The sequence below is a fragment of the Leuciscus leuciscus genome (genome assembly GCF_965113295.1).
Source record: "Leuciscus leuciscus genome assembly, chromosome: 18".
Lineage (NCBI taxonomy): Eukaryota > Metazoa > Chordata > Actinopteri > Cypriniformes > Leuciscidae > Leuciscus > Leuciscus leuciscus.
The window spans coordinates 31011004-31029872 of NC_138742.1; the positions used below are offsets into that span (position 1 = coordinate 31011004).

Consider the following 18869-nt stretch of genomic DNA (forward strand, 5'->3'; position numbering starts at 1 on the left):
ATGTCCACATTTCTCCTCCTCTACCCAGGGAATGAGCTTTTGAGGGTTGGATACTCACACGCATGGTTAGGTCTTGACAGCCACGCCACACCAGCAGCTGTTTTCATCGGTTCAGAGTTGACTGGCTCTGGCTCCTGTTTGCTCATTATCTCCAGTCTTTCACACCCCAAACTAAACTAAGGTCTCCTGTGCTGAATATTTATCCATGACGCCTGTGGCCCAACATTGCTATTCTTCTCTAAGTTGGTTTAGAAGAACTTCCGCTTCAAGTAGCTACACTTACTGTCTTTTGTGTAGGGTAGACTGAGTACTTGTGTGCAGTTGTAACATCTTGAATAACTTGTGTGCACAGGAAGCCTGAGCCGTGAGTTTTGCTCCGCACATGCGTATTAGTGATCTCTTCGATCGATCGCACAATGAATCACTAATTATCCTTTTATGACTGTTAAACTTAACTTATACCAATGCTAACATTATTCTGTGCTCTAAAAACTGACTTATTTCATGACATTGTGCTAGAGAAATGTGCGAGTAGGTCAGCGGGGTACGGATAGTAGACTGAACTACTATCTATATTTACTATCTAATTTTGGTCTGTTGAGAAATGTTGCTTTGGGAAGCAAACCGAACCAAGAAGAAATTGCAAGAAACTGTAACAACTGCACCTGTGGTTCATGATATGCATGTAGCATTTATGTTTTATTAATAGATTGTTGACACAACTGTTATACAGTCTTCAGTCGATTTTTTTTTCCCAATATCAGATACAGCAGAGCGATACAGGGTCAACCGTGTGCTTGAAATGTTACAAAAGGGGAGCGACTGAGGAAAGATTTTGAGATTCTTGAAATAGAATACTTTACACCCAAAAAAAAAAAAAAAAATCTCTCTCTACAACACAAAAATGTAATAAGTGTAAAAACTTTTTTTTCAAACAATGTAGCATTTACAATTCAGGAACAAATCTGGCATAATTTCAGTACAAAGAGTGTTTTGTTCATTGCTTATTCACATTCCACTAATGATTGTGATAAATGGGTAGAGAAAGATCATATTAATCATCATTAGATGGACATCACCAGTCTCTGCCACAGCTGGTAAAGGTGCAGTAAGCGATTTCTGAGTAACGCTGTTGAAAGTGGATCGGACTGAGCACCACAACACACTTGTAGCCAATCAGCAGTAGGGGGGCGTGTCCACTCATGATGGGGGAGGAGTTAGAGTGAGCTAATCAACAGTAGGGGCGTGCCCTCTCATGACGGGAGAGGAGTTAGAGTGAGCCAATCAGCAGTAGGGGGCGTGTCCACTCATGATGGGGGAGGAGAGAGAGTAAGTTCAGCTATGATAAGACACATCCACTCATTAGGCTTGTTCGTCTTGAACCGGAGCTGCACAGACCAATCGGTTTATGACATCAAAGTACCGCGAAAAGCAATTCAAAAGCATAAGGAGCCGTCTACCCTCTATTTGCGCTCGTGGTATTTTGATGTCATTCACCGATCGGTCTGTGCAGCGCCGGTTCAAGTCGAACAAGCCAAACAATTGCATGTTCGTGCATTTTGGGGCCGGAGCAATAAAGGGAGGTGTGTGTGTTTGTTTGGCTTGATTTCAGATATCAAGTGTTTAAATCACTTACTGCACCTTTGAATGTGCTGTTGTTGTGCCACAGCTTTTAAGTTCACTATTGAAATAAGAACCGTTTTATGCACACATTGGAGGACCAGCTTTGGATTGGGTTTAGTGAACTAATCTTATTACAAAACAATAGCTTTTTAGCTTTCCAATTAATAATTCAAAAACATACATTGAAATACTGATAAGATAAGTTCACTTGACACCTAAACAATTCTCATTTGAAGTTTATGTTTGTGAAAAATGTATAAATCCCAAAAAAAAAAAAAAAAAATTAGGACAAATTAAATAGTTTAAGAACAAGAAAAGCGCCTTTTAAAAATGAAATGACACCATTATTAACAGTCATCAACAACAAATGAAAAGAGGTCAGTGAATATCCAGTGTCTGAAGAGAAACTACAATCAAGTTGTAAACATTTCAAACAAATTCATTAGACAGACAGCTAACCTTGGCATCAAGTCTTTCGACTATTCACATTATTTCAAACATACACACCCACATACTGTACACACACACACACACACACACACACACACACACACACACACACACACACAATGGTTATAGTTTATGACTAGACAGACAATAAATTGAAATTATTACAACTAAAACAGAAATAACCGAGACATTTGTAAATGGTTGCTATTGTGCTATGATTACGGGTGCGAAACCCTCAGAAGAGCGAGGAAGAATGTCAGCAGTCGCTGAAGAGGTCCAGCGTACGAGATTTATGCTACTGGTGTCCTAAACGGGCTCGTTTCACCTCAACTCGATGTCAGAATGTCCTTCCACAGCTCTCTTCTCTCTTCAATACAATCCTGTACCACAACAAAACAAGTGCACTCAGTGAACTGGACCGACCAGCATCGCATTAAGCCACTGAATTAAACCTTTTTCACCAGGACAACTAGGATTGCAGACCCAGAGACCACCACTAGACTTCCCTTCAATTCCTATCAAAATCTCCTTCAAATGGTAAAGGTGGTGGTCGACTAACCACTAAACCCCATCAACATTAGAACATTTTTGCAAACGTGTTTCTGAAAACGAACCTGACAGTACCTGCGTTTGTGAGAATTCCCAACATGAGTGTGTAATATTGGCTGATTTCAACTACTTTGATCAATTTAAGACATTATACCCTTTTTGTTAAGCAGTTTAAAGAACTAAAACTATGAATATGAGATTTTTCCACTAAACAAACGTCGAATGGCCCCCGTCCATCATTGTGACCAAGAAAACACCTACATTCGGTTTAGCTCACATCACGAAAACCTAAGACTCCCTGTTATTTTAAGATCATTAATGTGTGACATGCTCATGCAAATAATTCAACCAACTCTATATAACAGCATATCCAAACACTGCAGAACCAAAGGGCCACAAAACATCACCATCATAGTGAACACTTCTGACAGCTTTCTCTTTAAACACCACCTACTTCAAGACACAATAGTAAAGAGCAGTTGCATTCAATAAACCTGACGTTAGGAAATGAGAATCTCATGCAAAGTATTCATTAAAACACAAGACAAACTTTCATTTGCAAACTATTCTTCGACTTTTCTCTCACACATCCCCAGACTAATGTATTCTTTATCTGAACACCCAAACGGCTGGTAAAATGCAAATCAGATTTCATTCAATGTTGTCATTACTGTGCTGAAATAAAAAAACAGTGATAGTGGTTGCAGGATGAGTTCAGTCGGGTAAGAAAAGGTAGAAAACTGGATGATTGTGCAGGTTATCTGATGCTGGAGAGAGAGTTTTGATTAATGTTGTATGTGCCGTTGCTGGTCACACAGTCCTGCTGAAGGGCTTGGAAGTACGAGGCTTGCACAGGTTTATGACACTGCAGCACACGCTGGGCGTCTTCAGTCTTAAACCACTCCCTTTTCCTGCCTGTGAACAAAACACAACACAAATTCTGCATTCACGTTTTGTCTGGAATGAGACGAGGACTTTGAGACTGTGCTCAGAGCCGTTCATGGTCACTAATGTATTTCTACGGCAAAAATGTCACGGCAGAAATGTATCAATGAATGAATAAAGCATGCGCACCAGGTCACATTGGCAAAAAGTAAATTGCAAACAGTTATATCTAAATTAGTGCTGTCAATCGATTTAAAAAAAATAAGTAGATTAATCACACTGGGATTAATCACGATTAAAAACAAGTTTTTAATATATTTAATAATGTAATAATTTCACAGTTAATCTCCAAATTAATGTCGAAACAACATAAAGACATTAAATACTTGATTAATGGCATCGTTTTATGAATGAAGGTCAGTCTCACTGATATTAATACAGCTATTGATGTGTCATGAAAATTATTTCATTATTAATTATAGCCATTCAACATTACAAGTGTAAGTGAAAGTGATCTTTTTTTCTTTTTTTTTTTTACATTTATTAGGCTTTACAAAAATATAACAACTTTTAATTTAAGTAATTTCAAACAATCCTCACATAAACCCATAATAAATGTCATATTTACCTGTGCCCTGCCAACCTAACAGGTAGAGAATACAGAAATTGAATAAAGTTATCAAACAGTCACCACTACATAAACTATACATTATATTTAGATTAATCCTTATTAAAGCTACAAAATATATTTAGTGAAGAGCAGTGAGTAATTTTCTGTTAGCTTTGTTCTTTGATTAGCATTAATGACAGACAGCATTAGTGGCTGCTGTCCCTTTAAGACCCGCTGACAGAGACGCGGATCTCACACGCGTCCCGTTTTCACTTTACTTAAGACTTTACTTAAGACTTTACTTAAGACTTTACTTAAGACTTTACTTAAGACTTTACTTAAGACTTTACTTAAGACTTTACTTAAGACTTTACTTAAGACTTTACTTAAGACTTTACTTAAGACTTTACTTAAGACTTTACTTAAGACTTTACTTAAGACTTTACTTAAGACTTTACTTAAGACTTTACTTAAGACTTTACTTAAGACTTTACTTAAGACTTTACTTAAGACTTTACTTAAGACTTTACTTAAGACTTTACTTAAGACTTTACTTAAGACTTTACTTAAGACTTTACTTAAGACTTTACTTAAGACTTTACTTAAGACTTTACTTAAGACTTTACTTAAGACTTTACTTAAGACTTTACTTAAGACTTTACTTAAGACTTTACTTAAGACTTTACTTAAGACTTTACTTAAGACTTTACTTAAGACTTCACTTAAGACTTCACTTAAGACTTCACTTAAGACTTCACTTAAGACTTTACTTAAGACTTTACTTAAGACTTCACTTAAGACTTTACTTAAGACTTTACTTAAGACTTTACTTAAGACTTTACTTAAGACTTTACTTAAGACTTTACTTAAGACTTCACTTAAGACTTTACTTAAGACTTTACTTAAGACTTTACTTAAGACTTTACTTAAGACTTTACTTAAGACTTTACTTAAGACTTTACTTAAGACTTTACTTAAGACTTTACTTAAGACTTTACTTTACGGATGCTGCATTAATTGTGTTAAATATTTTTGATGCGTTAAACTGAAAAAAATGAATCACATGCGTTAAAGGATTAGTTCACTTTAGAATGAAAATGTCCTGATAATTTGCTCTCCCCCACATCATCCAAGATGTTCATGTCTTTCTTTCTTCAGTCGAAATGAAGGTTTTTGAGGAAAACATTCCAGGGCCCGTATTCATAAAGATTCTAAGAATCCTCTAAGAAAACTCTTAATTTAGCTTAAAAACTTTTACGTAGGAGTCTTAGCTTAAAAGCGATTCGGGACCGATCTGAGAGCAACTGAGTAAGGAAAAGACAAAAACGTTCATCTTAGTAAGGAGGCGGGGTTGACCCCGTTGCTATGTATGACACAATCTTTTGAAGACTGTGATAGGTTGGTTGTCCAAGAAGAAAAAAAAAAAAGTGATTTTCAGTATAGGGTCTATTCTAAGCCTTCACTTTGAAATTACATGCGTAATTTTTTCCTATTTGACCATTCTCACACACACACACATTATATGTGTATATAAATCCTTTTTTTTTATTTACCATGCAGTTAATTTCCTATAAGGTATTTGATTGGAAAGAGTGGAACAATTTTTATCATTCTAAGCCAATTACACTGATTGCTGGCATGTCTATTTAAGTGGTGGTTTGAATGTTGGTTTTAATGTATCAAACATGTAATTTTCCCAGTTGCCAAATATCGTAATGTAGTGATTACTTTCATTTCTGGCGCTATGGCATTTCTGTGCTGTTTCGGAGATGTTAGCGTGTCTCTAATAAGATCAGTCACAAACATGATCCCTGCACGATCTAATCTATAGCGTCTTATTAACTCACTGTTATTCATTGTCTGCAACACATTTCTTCTCTCTCTTCGTCTTTCTGCCATTTTCTCCTCTGCTAAAGAAACTCTTAAGCCTCTTAAAAGTCCTCGTCCGTGCTCCTAACAATTTTGACCTTAAGACCTCTTTTAAGGGTTAAGATGCTTTCTGAATTACTTTTTTCTTTACTAGGATTTTGTCTTTAATTTTAAGAGTAAACACCCACATTTCTAAGAATTTTCTTAGAATTTTGTCACTAGGAGCTACTCTTTGCATTAAGATTCTTTATGAATACGGGCCCAGGATTTTTCTCTATATAGTGACTTCAATGTGGTCCAACGGGTTGAAGGTCCAAATGTGAGATTCAGTGCAGCTTCAAAGTCTCGACACGATCCCAGACGAGGAATAAGAGTCTTATCTAGACAAACTATCGGTCATTTTCTATGAAAATAAACATTTATATACTTTTTAACCACTAATGCTCGTCTTGCACCAGCTGTGATACGACATCATCACGCTGAAAGATCACGTGTGTTCGGTTCAGAAATGTAGTGTAGGGTGAAAAACTCCAACTCATTTCCTCCTCCAATTTCAACGTTTTACCTTTTTTTGTAAAAGGCGTTTGTCTTAGTCTTTTCACATTCACTTTGTAAACACTAGGTTGGTACTTTCAACGTGATTACGTAATGTGTGTTGCATCACAGCAAGTGCAAGACAAGCATTTGTGGTAAAAATAAGTATATAAATGTTTATTTTTATAGAAAATGACAGATGGTTTGTCTAGATAAGACTCTTATTCCTCGTCTCGGATCGTGTCGAGACTTTGAAGCTGCACTGAAACTCACATTTGGACCTTCAACCTGTTGAACCCCATTGAAGTCACTATATGGAGGAAAATCCTGTTGTTTTGTTTTCCTCAAAAACCTTCTTTTCGACTGAAGAAAGAAAGACATGAACATCTTGGATGACGTGGGGGAGAGTAAACTATCAGGAAATTTTTATTCTAAAGTGAACTAATCCTTTAAAGTTGACAGCACTAATCTAAACTCAACCTAAATAAGGCTGCTGCCACTTTCTAACTAAATTATATAACTACGTTTTTGACAAACAAGAACAGATTTTTGGGATTCTACTAACCGGAACTCGTGATTATGGTGATTCAGTAAATGCATCATAACTGTGGCACAAGCTAACCTACTAGTTTTTCTCAAAATCTTACCAATATTCACGGAGTCCTCCCAGTCCTCCATAACCTCAGTGACGACGAGAACATAGACGTACGTTCTGTGCTTTCGGTCTCGGTTCTGTGAAGAAAAACAACTCATTTCAGCACACGTTACCGCCTCACAGAAAACACTACAATCACAAGGAAGAAATCAACAGTGATTTAGCGACAAATTAAAATGAGGGCTTCAACTAATGTTTGATAATCAATTAATCAGGTCATTCATTATTTGATTAATCAGATGAAAAAAAAATGTAAAAAAATAATTACAAATTATTAAAAGAAATCTAATATTTTAATTTAAAAACAAAAACAATTAATTCGATTTTTTTAATGCCACATCCTGCCCAATGATGTCCTTCAAACAATGTGCAATTTGAAGGCAATGAAAGTATAGTGAATGTATAAATGTAGGCCATGCTATACATCGTGTAAAAAAGGTGTTACAAAAACTATACATTCAAAACCAAAAAAATAAATTATTAATTGCTTACGAATTTAAAGCAGGACTTAAAATAACTAAATAAAAACTGATAAACAAAACAAAAGCTAGACTAAATGTTAACGAGGAGCACACATATCGACCGAAACAGTTATCATATTACGTTTATACTCGATTACAATAGCACTTTTACTGTTACTGCCATCATATATATATATATATATATATATATATATATATATATATATACACACTAGTGCTTGTTTTACGTGTAGAATTTGAAACCTAAATTTAATGTCTAACAAGAAATATTTTGCAGAGTAGAAATTGTGTGACTCGAATATTCAGTTGAATGTCCATTCATTCAAATATTCAGGCTCATAAAAACATTCAGGCTCCAAGATTGTTTTTCTAACAAAAGTGGATTCGTAATAATCAATCATATTTTATAGCGTGTAGAATCTGTTAACAGTGTATCCTGTGTGAATATATCTTCATTTATACCATTGTGATCATCTTTCACTCAGGCAGGATAAGTTGAAGAGGAGGTTGGCCTGTGATTTCCCCGAGCTGGTGTTTCACTCCCCCAAGAAGCACAACATCCGTGAGATGGTTGTTGTTGAGACATTGTCTGCAGATAAGCTGGTAGACAGGCTACCTCATCCATCAGGTACAGAAACAACAGAGTCAACTGAGGTAACGAGCCAAAGTGACGGTGAAAACAGGGCTAGTGCAAAAGCTGGTTCACAAACACCAACTTCAATGGCCTCCAGCAAAACTGCAGAGGACACAAGGACACTTTACAGTGCAGCATTAATATTAAAGATGCTCCTATCTCCCGGTATGACGTGCCCGTGGCCACCCACGCCAGATGATTTAAATGTGAAGCGAAGCAAAATCTATTGTGCCAATTGAACTGTACAATCTGATTTCCTGGATTATTGGTGCAACTGAGGAACCAACACTGGCCCATTATGTTGATATTCCAGATGATTTGAACCTAAGGGTGCTTTCACATCTGTAGTTCGGTTCATTTGGTCTGGATCAAGGGCAAAAAATTATACTTTGTAGCATTTTGAAGGCGTTTTGGTTCCTTTTCACACCACACTGATCGCTCTGGTCCGAATCAGTTTATGAGTTGATAAAACGAACCAAAATGCAGTCACGTGACAACATCCACATCACTCAGAACGCATTTCCATAACTGCACTAGTTTGGTCAGAATTAACGTGCGGGAAAATTCCAACAGAACTCCCAGAAGTAAACAAAGAGGTGGAAAATCCGGCAGACAACAAGTTTTCACACCTGCCCAAACGAACCGCACCAACGGGGAAAACGAACTCTAGTGCGATTCAACCGAACTAAATGAGGCAGGTGTGAAAGCACCCTAAAAGTGATATCATTGTGTTTCTTGCATCCAAGGGCCAGAGGAAGACCCCTAAATCATAGCGTCTTGGTCTAACGGTTTGCCATTTAACTGGTTCATCACAAATTGTGTCACTTCTAAATAGACTAGGACATTGTGCATCATGGGACACGGTTGTCAGTCTAGAACCAACTTACGATTAGGCAATATACACAACAAGCTTACAATATATCTAAAGATTTTATTTTAGTTGAAAACGTTAAACAATGTGTGAACAAAAAATATATAAAAGGACAAAAGTATTTAAGCTCAAGCAGCGCGAACGGAAAAAACGCTAATAAAGCGCCACTTATTGTACAGAACGTACGCACACACTCGAGTCAGTCAGCATATGGTTATCGTGTTTATATCGTTTCATGTTCATGTTGAGAAAAGCAATTAGCCTATATCCACATGCTCGAGTGAGGAAACGGGCTGTGCTGCCGCTCACAGACGCTTCAGAGACACAGATAACAGTGTGAAGGGAAGTTTCTAACAGAACTTTGCGTTTCTCTTCTTAAATCTCAATCTGTCTCCCTCAACGAAACTTAAAGGAAGCACATATGTCTCAAAATAATGCTGCTATCAGAAGTCATCATCTCTGATCAGTCACGCCACAGCTGCGCTTCACCTGCAATCGTGAAGGCAGTGATGGACCGGTGTCTTTCCTTCCTCAGTCGACTGCGGTTTCATGTGATTTCTCATTGTGGTGATGATATTATGATAACGCACATCCATGAATTAATTTTATCAAAAGTAATTCCATTTTGTAAGATCATTTAGTTAGATAATACTCATCTAAGTAATTCCACTTCGCGAGGCAGACGACGACATACACAATCCACTTGTTAACGCGCCCCACAGCGCCACCCAGTGGATTTAATGATAACTGCGAGTTAGTGCTTGGGATTTATCATGGATTCACGGCCAGCAAAGCAACGTAGTAAAATTTGAATAGTATTTTATTTTTCGAATAATAATTAGACCGAATATTCGAGCACACCCCAAGTTTCCATACATTGCTTCAAGGTGATGGCACTCTGCCAAAGTCAGCACTGTATTATCTTCCAGTCATTGAGGCTTCACCGACAGAGATGTCAACAGAAAACACAATTCTGAAGTGAAATTGGCTGCTCTGAAGTGTCCAAATCGCTGATCAGATTGAACTGGACCATATAGTGTTAGTTTCTGACCAAGCCATATATGCCAAAGCTCAGCAAATCCACTGGAAAGATGACGACTTTACTCAGCGTATAGTGATTAGACTAGGTGGATGTCACACATGCATGTCCTACCTGAGCAGTCTAGGACAAAGGTTTGGAGATGCAGGACTGCAGAACAATGGATGTTTTGTGTGCAAATGAGAAATTTGACAAAATGTGTTGAAAGTAGTGATCGACCGATATTGATTTTTTATAACCGATACCGATACCGATTATTTGCATGTTTATGTGCCGATTACCGATATGCAGAACCGATATTTATTTACTGTTATACTTCTGGTTTTGACACAATTATTACAACACAAATGAACTGAACAAACAATTTTATTTATAACAATCACTCCCTCCTTGCATACATAAAAAACTTTATATTTATACACAAATAAATAGAGGGGTCTGAGTCCAAAAAATAAAGTGCATTGTTACTAAGTGTCTTTGTTTAAAAATAAAAGCTTTGATGAGGTAAAAAATAAAGCACAAAAATTATTCTAACATATATTCAAAGATAGTTGAGTGATGTATCTTTAAGTGGTTCCACATGTTGGAGGTATTTTTTGTATTGTATTTTGTATTGAAATGTAATTCATTTTAAACAGTTTTAGAAGGTTTATGTGCCGTTTAATAGGTTTAAAGAGTGAGGATTCACTGGGTAATATTAATTCACTGAATAATATTAGCTGGAATATAACATTATCAGGAAAGTAACAAACAAAACAGCATATTTGCATTTTCCAACTAGTATGTTATTAATTATTAATAATGTTTTTGTCGGTCTAGATCATGAAATCCTTTCTGACAAAGTGCTGTTTATCTATGCGTTTACACAGAACTATATAACTTACTCAACCGCGATCGCGCGTGGACATAATAAATAATTAATTTCCACAGAGCGGTATTTATTTAGATTTGTATTAGCGAAATAATGGTTATGCAGTAAATGATAATATAATTTAGGTTGTTTAAACGAGATAATCTTGTCAAAAGTTTCATGCAGTAGCCGTGCTTGAGCATTCCTGGTCATCAACCCAGTGAGTGCGCAGCAATATGAACAAACTTTTTTTTTTTCGAGACTATATAAACAGCACTTTGTCAGTTGACATTTCATGATCTAGACTGAATCTAGATCATGAAATGCCAACTGACAAAAGTGCTGTTTATCTATGCATTTATTTTACACAGAACTCAACCGCGATCGCGCGTGGAGATAATAAATAATTAATTTCCACAAAGCGGTATATTTAGATGTGTAACGTTATTAGCGAAATAATTGCTATGTAGTAAATAATATAATCTAGGATGTTTAAACAAGATAATCTTGTCAAAAGTTTCATTCAGTGGCCGTGAGCATCCTGATCATCAACCCAGTGAGTGCTCAGCAATATGAACGAACTTTTTTCTCGAGACTAATGGTGAGCAAATACAACTGATAGAGAATTAAATTCAGTGCTTTTATTTTCAACATGCACTCATTCATGTCTGTTTTATTTAATTCATGTAAAGTTACGTCTTTATTGGGGCAGGACATGACGGATTACGCTACGTGACTCCATGAGTTCGTCTCAATTTTTTAGAACCAAGCTGCATAAATAAACTAGGCTATATCAGGCATTCATGTCTCAAATCTCATTTCTGCATGTCTGTTATGTTAAATAAAGTTGAAAAATTAAAGCAAAGCAAGCAGAACATATGTTTTACCTGTGCACAGAGTTGTTGTTGACTGATCTCCTCAGACGCGGGCTGCAATGGCGGAATTCTCAAAACGGCCACAAGATGGCGCCGTTTATCGGCGAATCCGATATTACAAAACCGATACCCGATTATGGGAAAATGCTTAAATATCGGTAAAAATATCGGTAAACCGATACATCGGTCGATCACTAGTTGAAAGTATGAAAACTTTGTTAAAAGAAGAAGTGCAGAAAACCCAACTTTTGCCTTCTGGAGTTCATACATCGACATGGTACAGATAATCGGACTGGCAGCTTCACCTGTCTACGGTGCGCTTGATGATGGCATGGTTTATTGCGTACGATCTTTGCGTGTAAATTATGCTAGGTATTTACCTTCATACTGGATGGAAATGGTCTATTTGCCCCTCACACATCCTTCTTGCTACCCTGGCAATCCAGAGTTCTCGCGAGAGCACAAGTTGCATTTGCTCAGCGAGTTACTCTGGTGTTGAGTAATGATGCTCACAGGGTTCGTACACATTTTTACCATTAAATTTCCATGACTTTTCCAAGACTTTTCCATGACTTAAAGGTAAATATTCATGACATAGTTTTCCATAAAACATCTGTGTATACATGTTAATTAACTCCTTGTGGGCGGGTAACGTTAGTAGCGGATGAAAAATCTAAATGTGCTTGAAGAGCTCTTTTCCAAAATGCGATAAACGCCATAAAAAAAAAAAAAAAAAAAAAAAAAACGAGATTGTTAACAGATCATTAGAAGTCCTCAAAATTAGTCAAACTAATCTTATATTCTCTCTCTCTCTCAATTTTAATTGTTTATTAATAAACAAGTATTTTCTGTGTCGACTGCAAAGACGAAGTTGACTGACTCGCGATCTTCTTAGTAGTGAACACGCCGGAGAGAAATGCACATTTCATACGGATTAGGCTACATCGTTTTATTTTGTTTTGAATTGTTCTGTTTAAAAGTAGATATTTCTGTAGATAATAGATATAGGCCTATTTCAGTTTTGTTTAGGTCTGTGAGGCGAGTAGGCTACCTTTTACGCTGAGTTTCGGTTCATGGCTGATCCAGTTCACTCCGGCGCCTCTGTGTCGTGATTATCTATTTTCTGCTATTTACTTTTTATTTAGGCTATTAAGCAATTGGTTAATGAAACATTTTAAAATCAAGATACAATTAATACAAAACGAAATTCGTTTAGGAAGGCTTTGTGCTTTCTGTTTGAGGTCTCTGTGTAAGTTTTAAAGTCTTTTAGTGCCGCTCTCAGAGGACTCATTACCGTAATGGAGAACGGTCACGTAACATTGTTTTTTCCTCATAAATGTGAACACGGAAAATAAAAGACCAAATACATTTTTTTAAAGAAAAAAATCATATATATTTTAAATGTTTAAAGTATTTTCTAGATAAAAGTCATAAACAAAAATCAGAAAATTTGTCGATATTTTTTTCTTTTTCGCACAGCATTTGGTGTAGCCTACAGTTCAAATTTAAATGTTGGCGTTCAACTTTGCGTTTTAAAAATAGCCTACTTACAACAACCCTTCATTTTTCGTTTTTCATTTGGGGGTTAAAGGAAAAACGAGTGGACACAAAAGAACACGGACCTTTTGGACAGAAAGAATACATGAAAGCCAGGGTTCCTTATTAAATTCTAGGGCTGTCCCCGACTATGGATTTTCATAGTCGAATCAGAATCGTCATGTCTTGCCTATAGTCGACTAATAGTCGAATCATGTGTATGGGGGTGGGGCTGGGGGCGGGGCTTTAACGTTTCAAAGCCGCGATGTACAGAAAATCACACAAAGATATAGAAGAAAATGTATAAAAACATTTTTGATCAATAAAACTAAGAAATAACATAAATAACTCCAGAAAGGCCACACTGCAGACAGGATTTACATTTCACATGCAAATCAAATTAAATCGGCTAAATTACCTGTGCGAGCAGGCCAGCCTACAGCACAACATCGATGCACCGAAAAAATAAACAATTAATTTACTAAATTAAATTAGAACAGAATATACCTTTCTAATAAATAAAAATACAAAACGAAAATAAATCAGAATCAAGTCACAGGATGAGGAGCAAATGTGTGCAAAATGCCTAAAGTGCAGGGGAACATATATTCAAAACACAAGCCACAAATAGTTAGATTAGATAACCCTGACAGATTAATAAATAAAATAAAAATAAAGAAATTATTAAAATAACGATAGTAGCCAGAATTTTCAACTTTGTCTTTTTAACTGCAGAAACAACAATAAATGCTAAACTGGAGAGGCAGTCTTTTTAGCTAAACATGTTCACAGCATCCAAAAATAAAATTAGAACCGGCTGAAAAGTTTTGAAATCACTTGTACCCTATACCTGATCGAGAGAACAAATCCAGTCTTTCACTCTGTCTGTGTCCGTTGGAGTCTTTTCAAATTGTGCGCGCGGATAAAATACATTCTAACGTGAAACCCAGTCTATGCGTGAAACATGTTAACGTTGGCCGGCAGAAGTGCGATCATGGTTTTCCTGATGCTAAATCCAGCCTTGGAGAATATCCTTTCTGATGGTGTACATCCACACTTTAGATTTTCTTATCCCAGACATTGTTAAAGATTTAAATCCTTGCCGCGAAGACGCTCCTCTGTCGGTCACGGATTGAAAGTGAAACTTAAATCTGTCTCGGGGTGTTTGGATTTATTCACGCACGTTAAAAAATATTTATTAAAAGCTTCTTTCTTTGCACATTTTTATATACAGCATTATCATAATAGGCTGAATATTAACGTATTGACATAAAAGCTAGTTCTATGTGAAATCAGACATTGAGCGCCCTCATATAGCCAAAGTGGCATGATCCTCATTTCATAACACCTCTGCGAAGATTCGACCGTGAGATCGGTAGTCGAATCAGGCTCCTCCTATCGAAGCATTGAATCTTCGACTATTCGGGGTCACCCCTATTAAATTCATAAAAGAAACAATACAGGGATAGCCTACTCTCAAAGAAATGCCACAATCAAGGGAGAAACATGAAGAAACTTAGCATATAGCCTATGTGCCGTTCGCATAAGGGTCTTTCCCTGACATTAATACTTGGATAAGACATTAATAATAATAATTTGTAGGGCGGTGGGTGAGATATAAACCTACTAACGTCCTCCGTTGCCATGATTTTTGGAATGACTGATCAAAAAAAAAAAAAAAAGTTTTAGTCGGTTAATGGAAACGCCATCCTTTTGCAATAGTTATTTATCGATATTTAGAAGAAAAAAAAAGTTTTGCTCAAATCTGTAATGGAAAGGCACATATGAAGCTATATGAAAATGCAAAGCAGCTTATTTTAATTTGAAGCACTGAGCTGATGACAGCAACACAAGAGCCACACAGGTGTGGCTACTTAGTCGCTGTCCTCAGTGCCGTAGAAAAGCGCTGAATGAGTTCTCCTTCATGTCCGTTTCAGCGCTTTTCTGCGGCACTGAGGACAGCGACTAAAACTAGATGGGCCAAAAGAAATGGGTCCCCTTTCATGTCCGTTTCAGCGCTTTTAGTTAATGGAAACGCGTCATTTCGCCTCTGACGCGCGTAAATTTCTAGACACGTCAGGCGCGAATTTGACGCGCTATTCGCGTCCGGTGTGAACGCACAGTAAAACGAAAAAAGTATTGCAATTTGTTTCCCCAATTTTATTAATTAAACAAATTCAAGTACACAGATATTTTGAAAAACAAATTTCCATGACTTTTCCAAAACTTTATGAGTTTATTCATTTTCCAAAACTTTTCCAGGCCTGGAAATTGCCATTTTAAAAATCCATGACTTTTCCAGGTTTTTCATGACCGTACGAACCCTGTGCTCATTAAATATGCCCCTCTATCTGAGCTGCACCAATCACATCGGGTTATCTGATATAGGCGGGCCAGAGGCGAGATGACGACAGCGCTGCGACGTCGAAGTCATTAGTAAACATTGCAAGATGGCTATGGATGAACACCAGTTGTTTGAAACGGCTTTGGCCGCAACAATGAAAGATTTAGACTTTTTCTCTAAAAGAGGAACAGAAGACGCCGCTCGAATCCTTCCTTTGCAAGAAGGGCGTTTTTGCTGTTTTGCCGACCGGATACGGTAAGAGTCTAATCTGCCAGTTAGCTCCGCTGGTAGCTAAGCGATAACTTGTTGTGATCGGTCGTAGTGTTATCCTATTGCGTGCAGTGAGATTTTCAAATGCATGCTTGGTGCTGCCCCTCGAGCTGGCCGAGTTTCATTAGTTGACGCCAGACCATTAATCTTTCAGATGGACGTCCAACGTCAAAGTGTCCGTGGATTTGCCTCGATTGCTTGTGAACAGGCCATTGAGCAAACATGCAACAGAGATTCCAAGACGAAGGGTCGTTGGACAGGGTTAACACAGAATCTAGCTGCAGTGTATCACACTAGATATCGTCATAACATGAAAGGGCTGCCATAGCAAGACAATGTGAGGCAATGGCAGGTGAATCTCCCCATACAAGGAAACGAAAAGACCTTGACAGCGCACGACTCCATGCTGATGAAAAGCCTGTGACCAGAATCATTTCCACCCTAGAGTCCATGCTGAATCCTTTTGACACACACCAAGATGGCATTGTGTGTCTTAGCTCTGGGACGGCAGCTGCTGAAGGAATCACGAGGGAAAAGGGGGGAAATGCTGTCAAAGAGTTTACGGACCAAAGACTGTTATCACCATCAGTTGACATGTTTGCTCCCATCAAAACAAAAACACTGAAGACCTTTAGTGACCAAGCAAAGACAAAGAAGAAATCTGCAGCAGGCACAGAAGTGATGCTACGTGCCGACAAGAAACTATTCTCCAGATTGCTCGTCATAGGTCAAAGTAGAACGATAGACCTGCGGGAAATTCTGTCTCACTCCTTGGGAACGGTGTCATATCCTTTAGCCAGTGCTGATGGTTCACTTGCTAAAACAAACAAATCAGCTCTTATGGATTTATTAGGGTTGGGCTGATAGACGATGCCATCGTCCATCGCGCTGACTGACAGACATCACGGTATTGAGCCGGTGTGGTGAACAAATGAGTCCTACTGAAGAGATGAGTCCGAGCTTAGGACCCCATTACCCAGAGTTTGCGCTGATTATTACAATAAAAAATAATGACATAATTATAATTGCTGTGAATACGGTAAGGCAGTAACAGGGCAGTATAAGCTCAGCTAGCACGATCATCGGATAACGTTAGCTGTATGCTATGCTACTATCTAAGCTAACTAAAAAAACTAACAACGAGGAATGTTTAATTTCACAATCTATAGCTTCGGTTACATACTAGTATATGAAACGTATAAGTTAAAATACATGAATGACTCATTATAACGTAGTACAAACGTCATCTTATAATAAAGTGATTTTGTATGATTTGTAACCAGGCACTAAACCAATTACCCATAAAATGTGCTTTGAACCAATCGGATTGCTTGGGTCCTAAGCTCGGACTCATCTCTTCAGTAGGACTCGTTTGTTCACCACACCGGCATCCCGATACCCTCCATGTTTCCATGCTGACACATCATGCTTGGCACGTTATATGTATGCTGTATGACAGACGTAGCGCTTTTATTTCTAAATATTAACAAACTTGCTTACCACGTCATCAACTATCTTCTATCCCGATTCTCAAATACGTGTAAGTGAGTTTGTTTTGTCATTTAAAAACCTTTATAAATGATCTTGATCTGTAGCGGTAGATGCGCGCCGCCATGTTTGTTTGGGGCTGCAGTGCAGAGATTCCTGTCTGTTGGATTTATTAATTCATCAGTTCCTCCCGAAATACATGAAAGTAAGTGGCCGGTGAACTGGGAGAAGAATAGAGTAATACACTGGGTATCTGATATGAATAAAACATGAATATCCAAATATATTTGAGTGGATTGTTATTGCTGCCTCCATAGACACCATATTTTACAAACTATAAATGTATTGTTTTGCTATAAAGTATATGTTATTTAAATGTCTGAAACCTAAAATAAACATTATGTGGTTAAAAACACTGAATAGTTGTGATATATGAGAGCGTCCGTCTTTGGCTCAGCGCCAGCACAGTTTGAGTCTGGCAGTGATGTCTCGTCATTCGCTCCTCAGTGGTCAGCTGATGCAGAGCGTGCCAACATCGAAGTTGCTGATGAGATGTAGAGGAAAATGAGAATGTTACGTTAACCCCTTGCTTGTACACAGCACATGGAGACCTGTGTTACTGCGTGACTAATGGAGGGTTTACAAACTCTCAGTGCTGTTGAGGATCTGACATGTGATCATGAGGAATGTGACACCAGGGTGTCTTTACATGCACAACATGCAGCACAGGAACATCAAACTGCAGTCATCAAGAGCCCTGGTGCTGATGTGGCAGTGATTGCTTTAAGTCTGCAGCCAGATTTGCCATGTAGGTTGTATTTTTTCACGGGGGTTGGCAACAAAAACAAGGATCTTTGACTTAGCTAAGGTGTCGTCAGCTCTTGGCACAAGTGTCTGTTTGGCACTTATTGGGATCCATCCCTTCTCAGGTTATGACTCTACAAGTGCCTTTTACAGCAAAGGCAAAAGAAAGGCATTTTCTGTTGCGTGTGAGACTGCGTTTACAAATCTGGGTAGCAGTTTTAACCAAGACCAGTCTACCTTTGAGCTACTTTGCACATGTGTGCCACCTGTATGGCCAGTCATCTGCCGAAAATGTGAACGATGCAAGACACAAAGCATTCTGCATGGCTTCGTCAGCTTTGGCAGAACTATCCATGTCCCCCGACAAGCGACGCCCTGTACCAGCACTGCAAAAGGGCAAACTACCAAGTAGGGTTGGGCGATGTCCCCTAAATTGGCAGTTGACGATGTTTACAGTAAAACATCGCGATGGACGATGATATCGGCGTCGGGGGGTTAATT

General features: G+C 37.8%; 1 protein-coding gene across 2 annotated transcripts in view; it reads right to left on the reverse strand.

The window, feature by feature from the left end:
- Window positions 1-671: 671 nt before the first annotated feature.
- nudt3a (nudix (nucleoside diphosphate linked moiety X)-type motif 3a) overlaps window positions 672-18869 on the reverse strand; it is a 28743-nt gene continuing 10545 nt past the window's right edge. Inside the window, exons 4-6 of one of the 2 annotated variants that reach the window (XM_082145302.1) lie at window positions 7168-7252; window positions 4136-4150; window positions 672-3537 (exon numbers count right to left, since the gene is read on the reverse strand). In XM_082145302.1, the coding sequence (XP_082001428.1) occupies window positions 3380-3537; window positions 4136-4150; window positions 7168-7252 (258 nt within the window). In that variant the 3' untranslated portion in view covers window positions 672-3379. The remainder of the gene's footprint in view (window positions 3538-4135; window positions 4151-7167; window positions 7253-18869) is intronic. The other variant, XM_082145303.1, reaches the window with a different exon arrangement.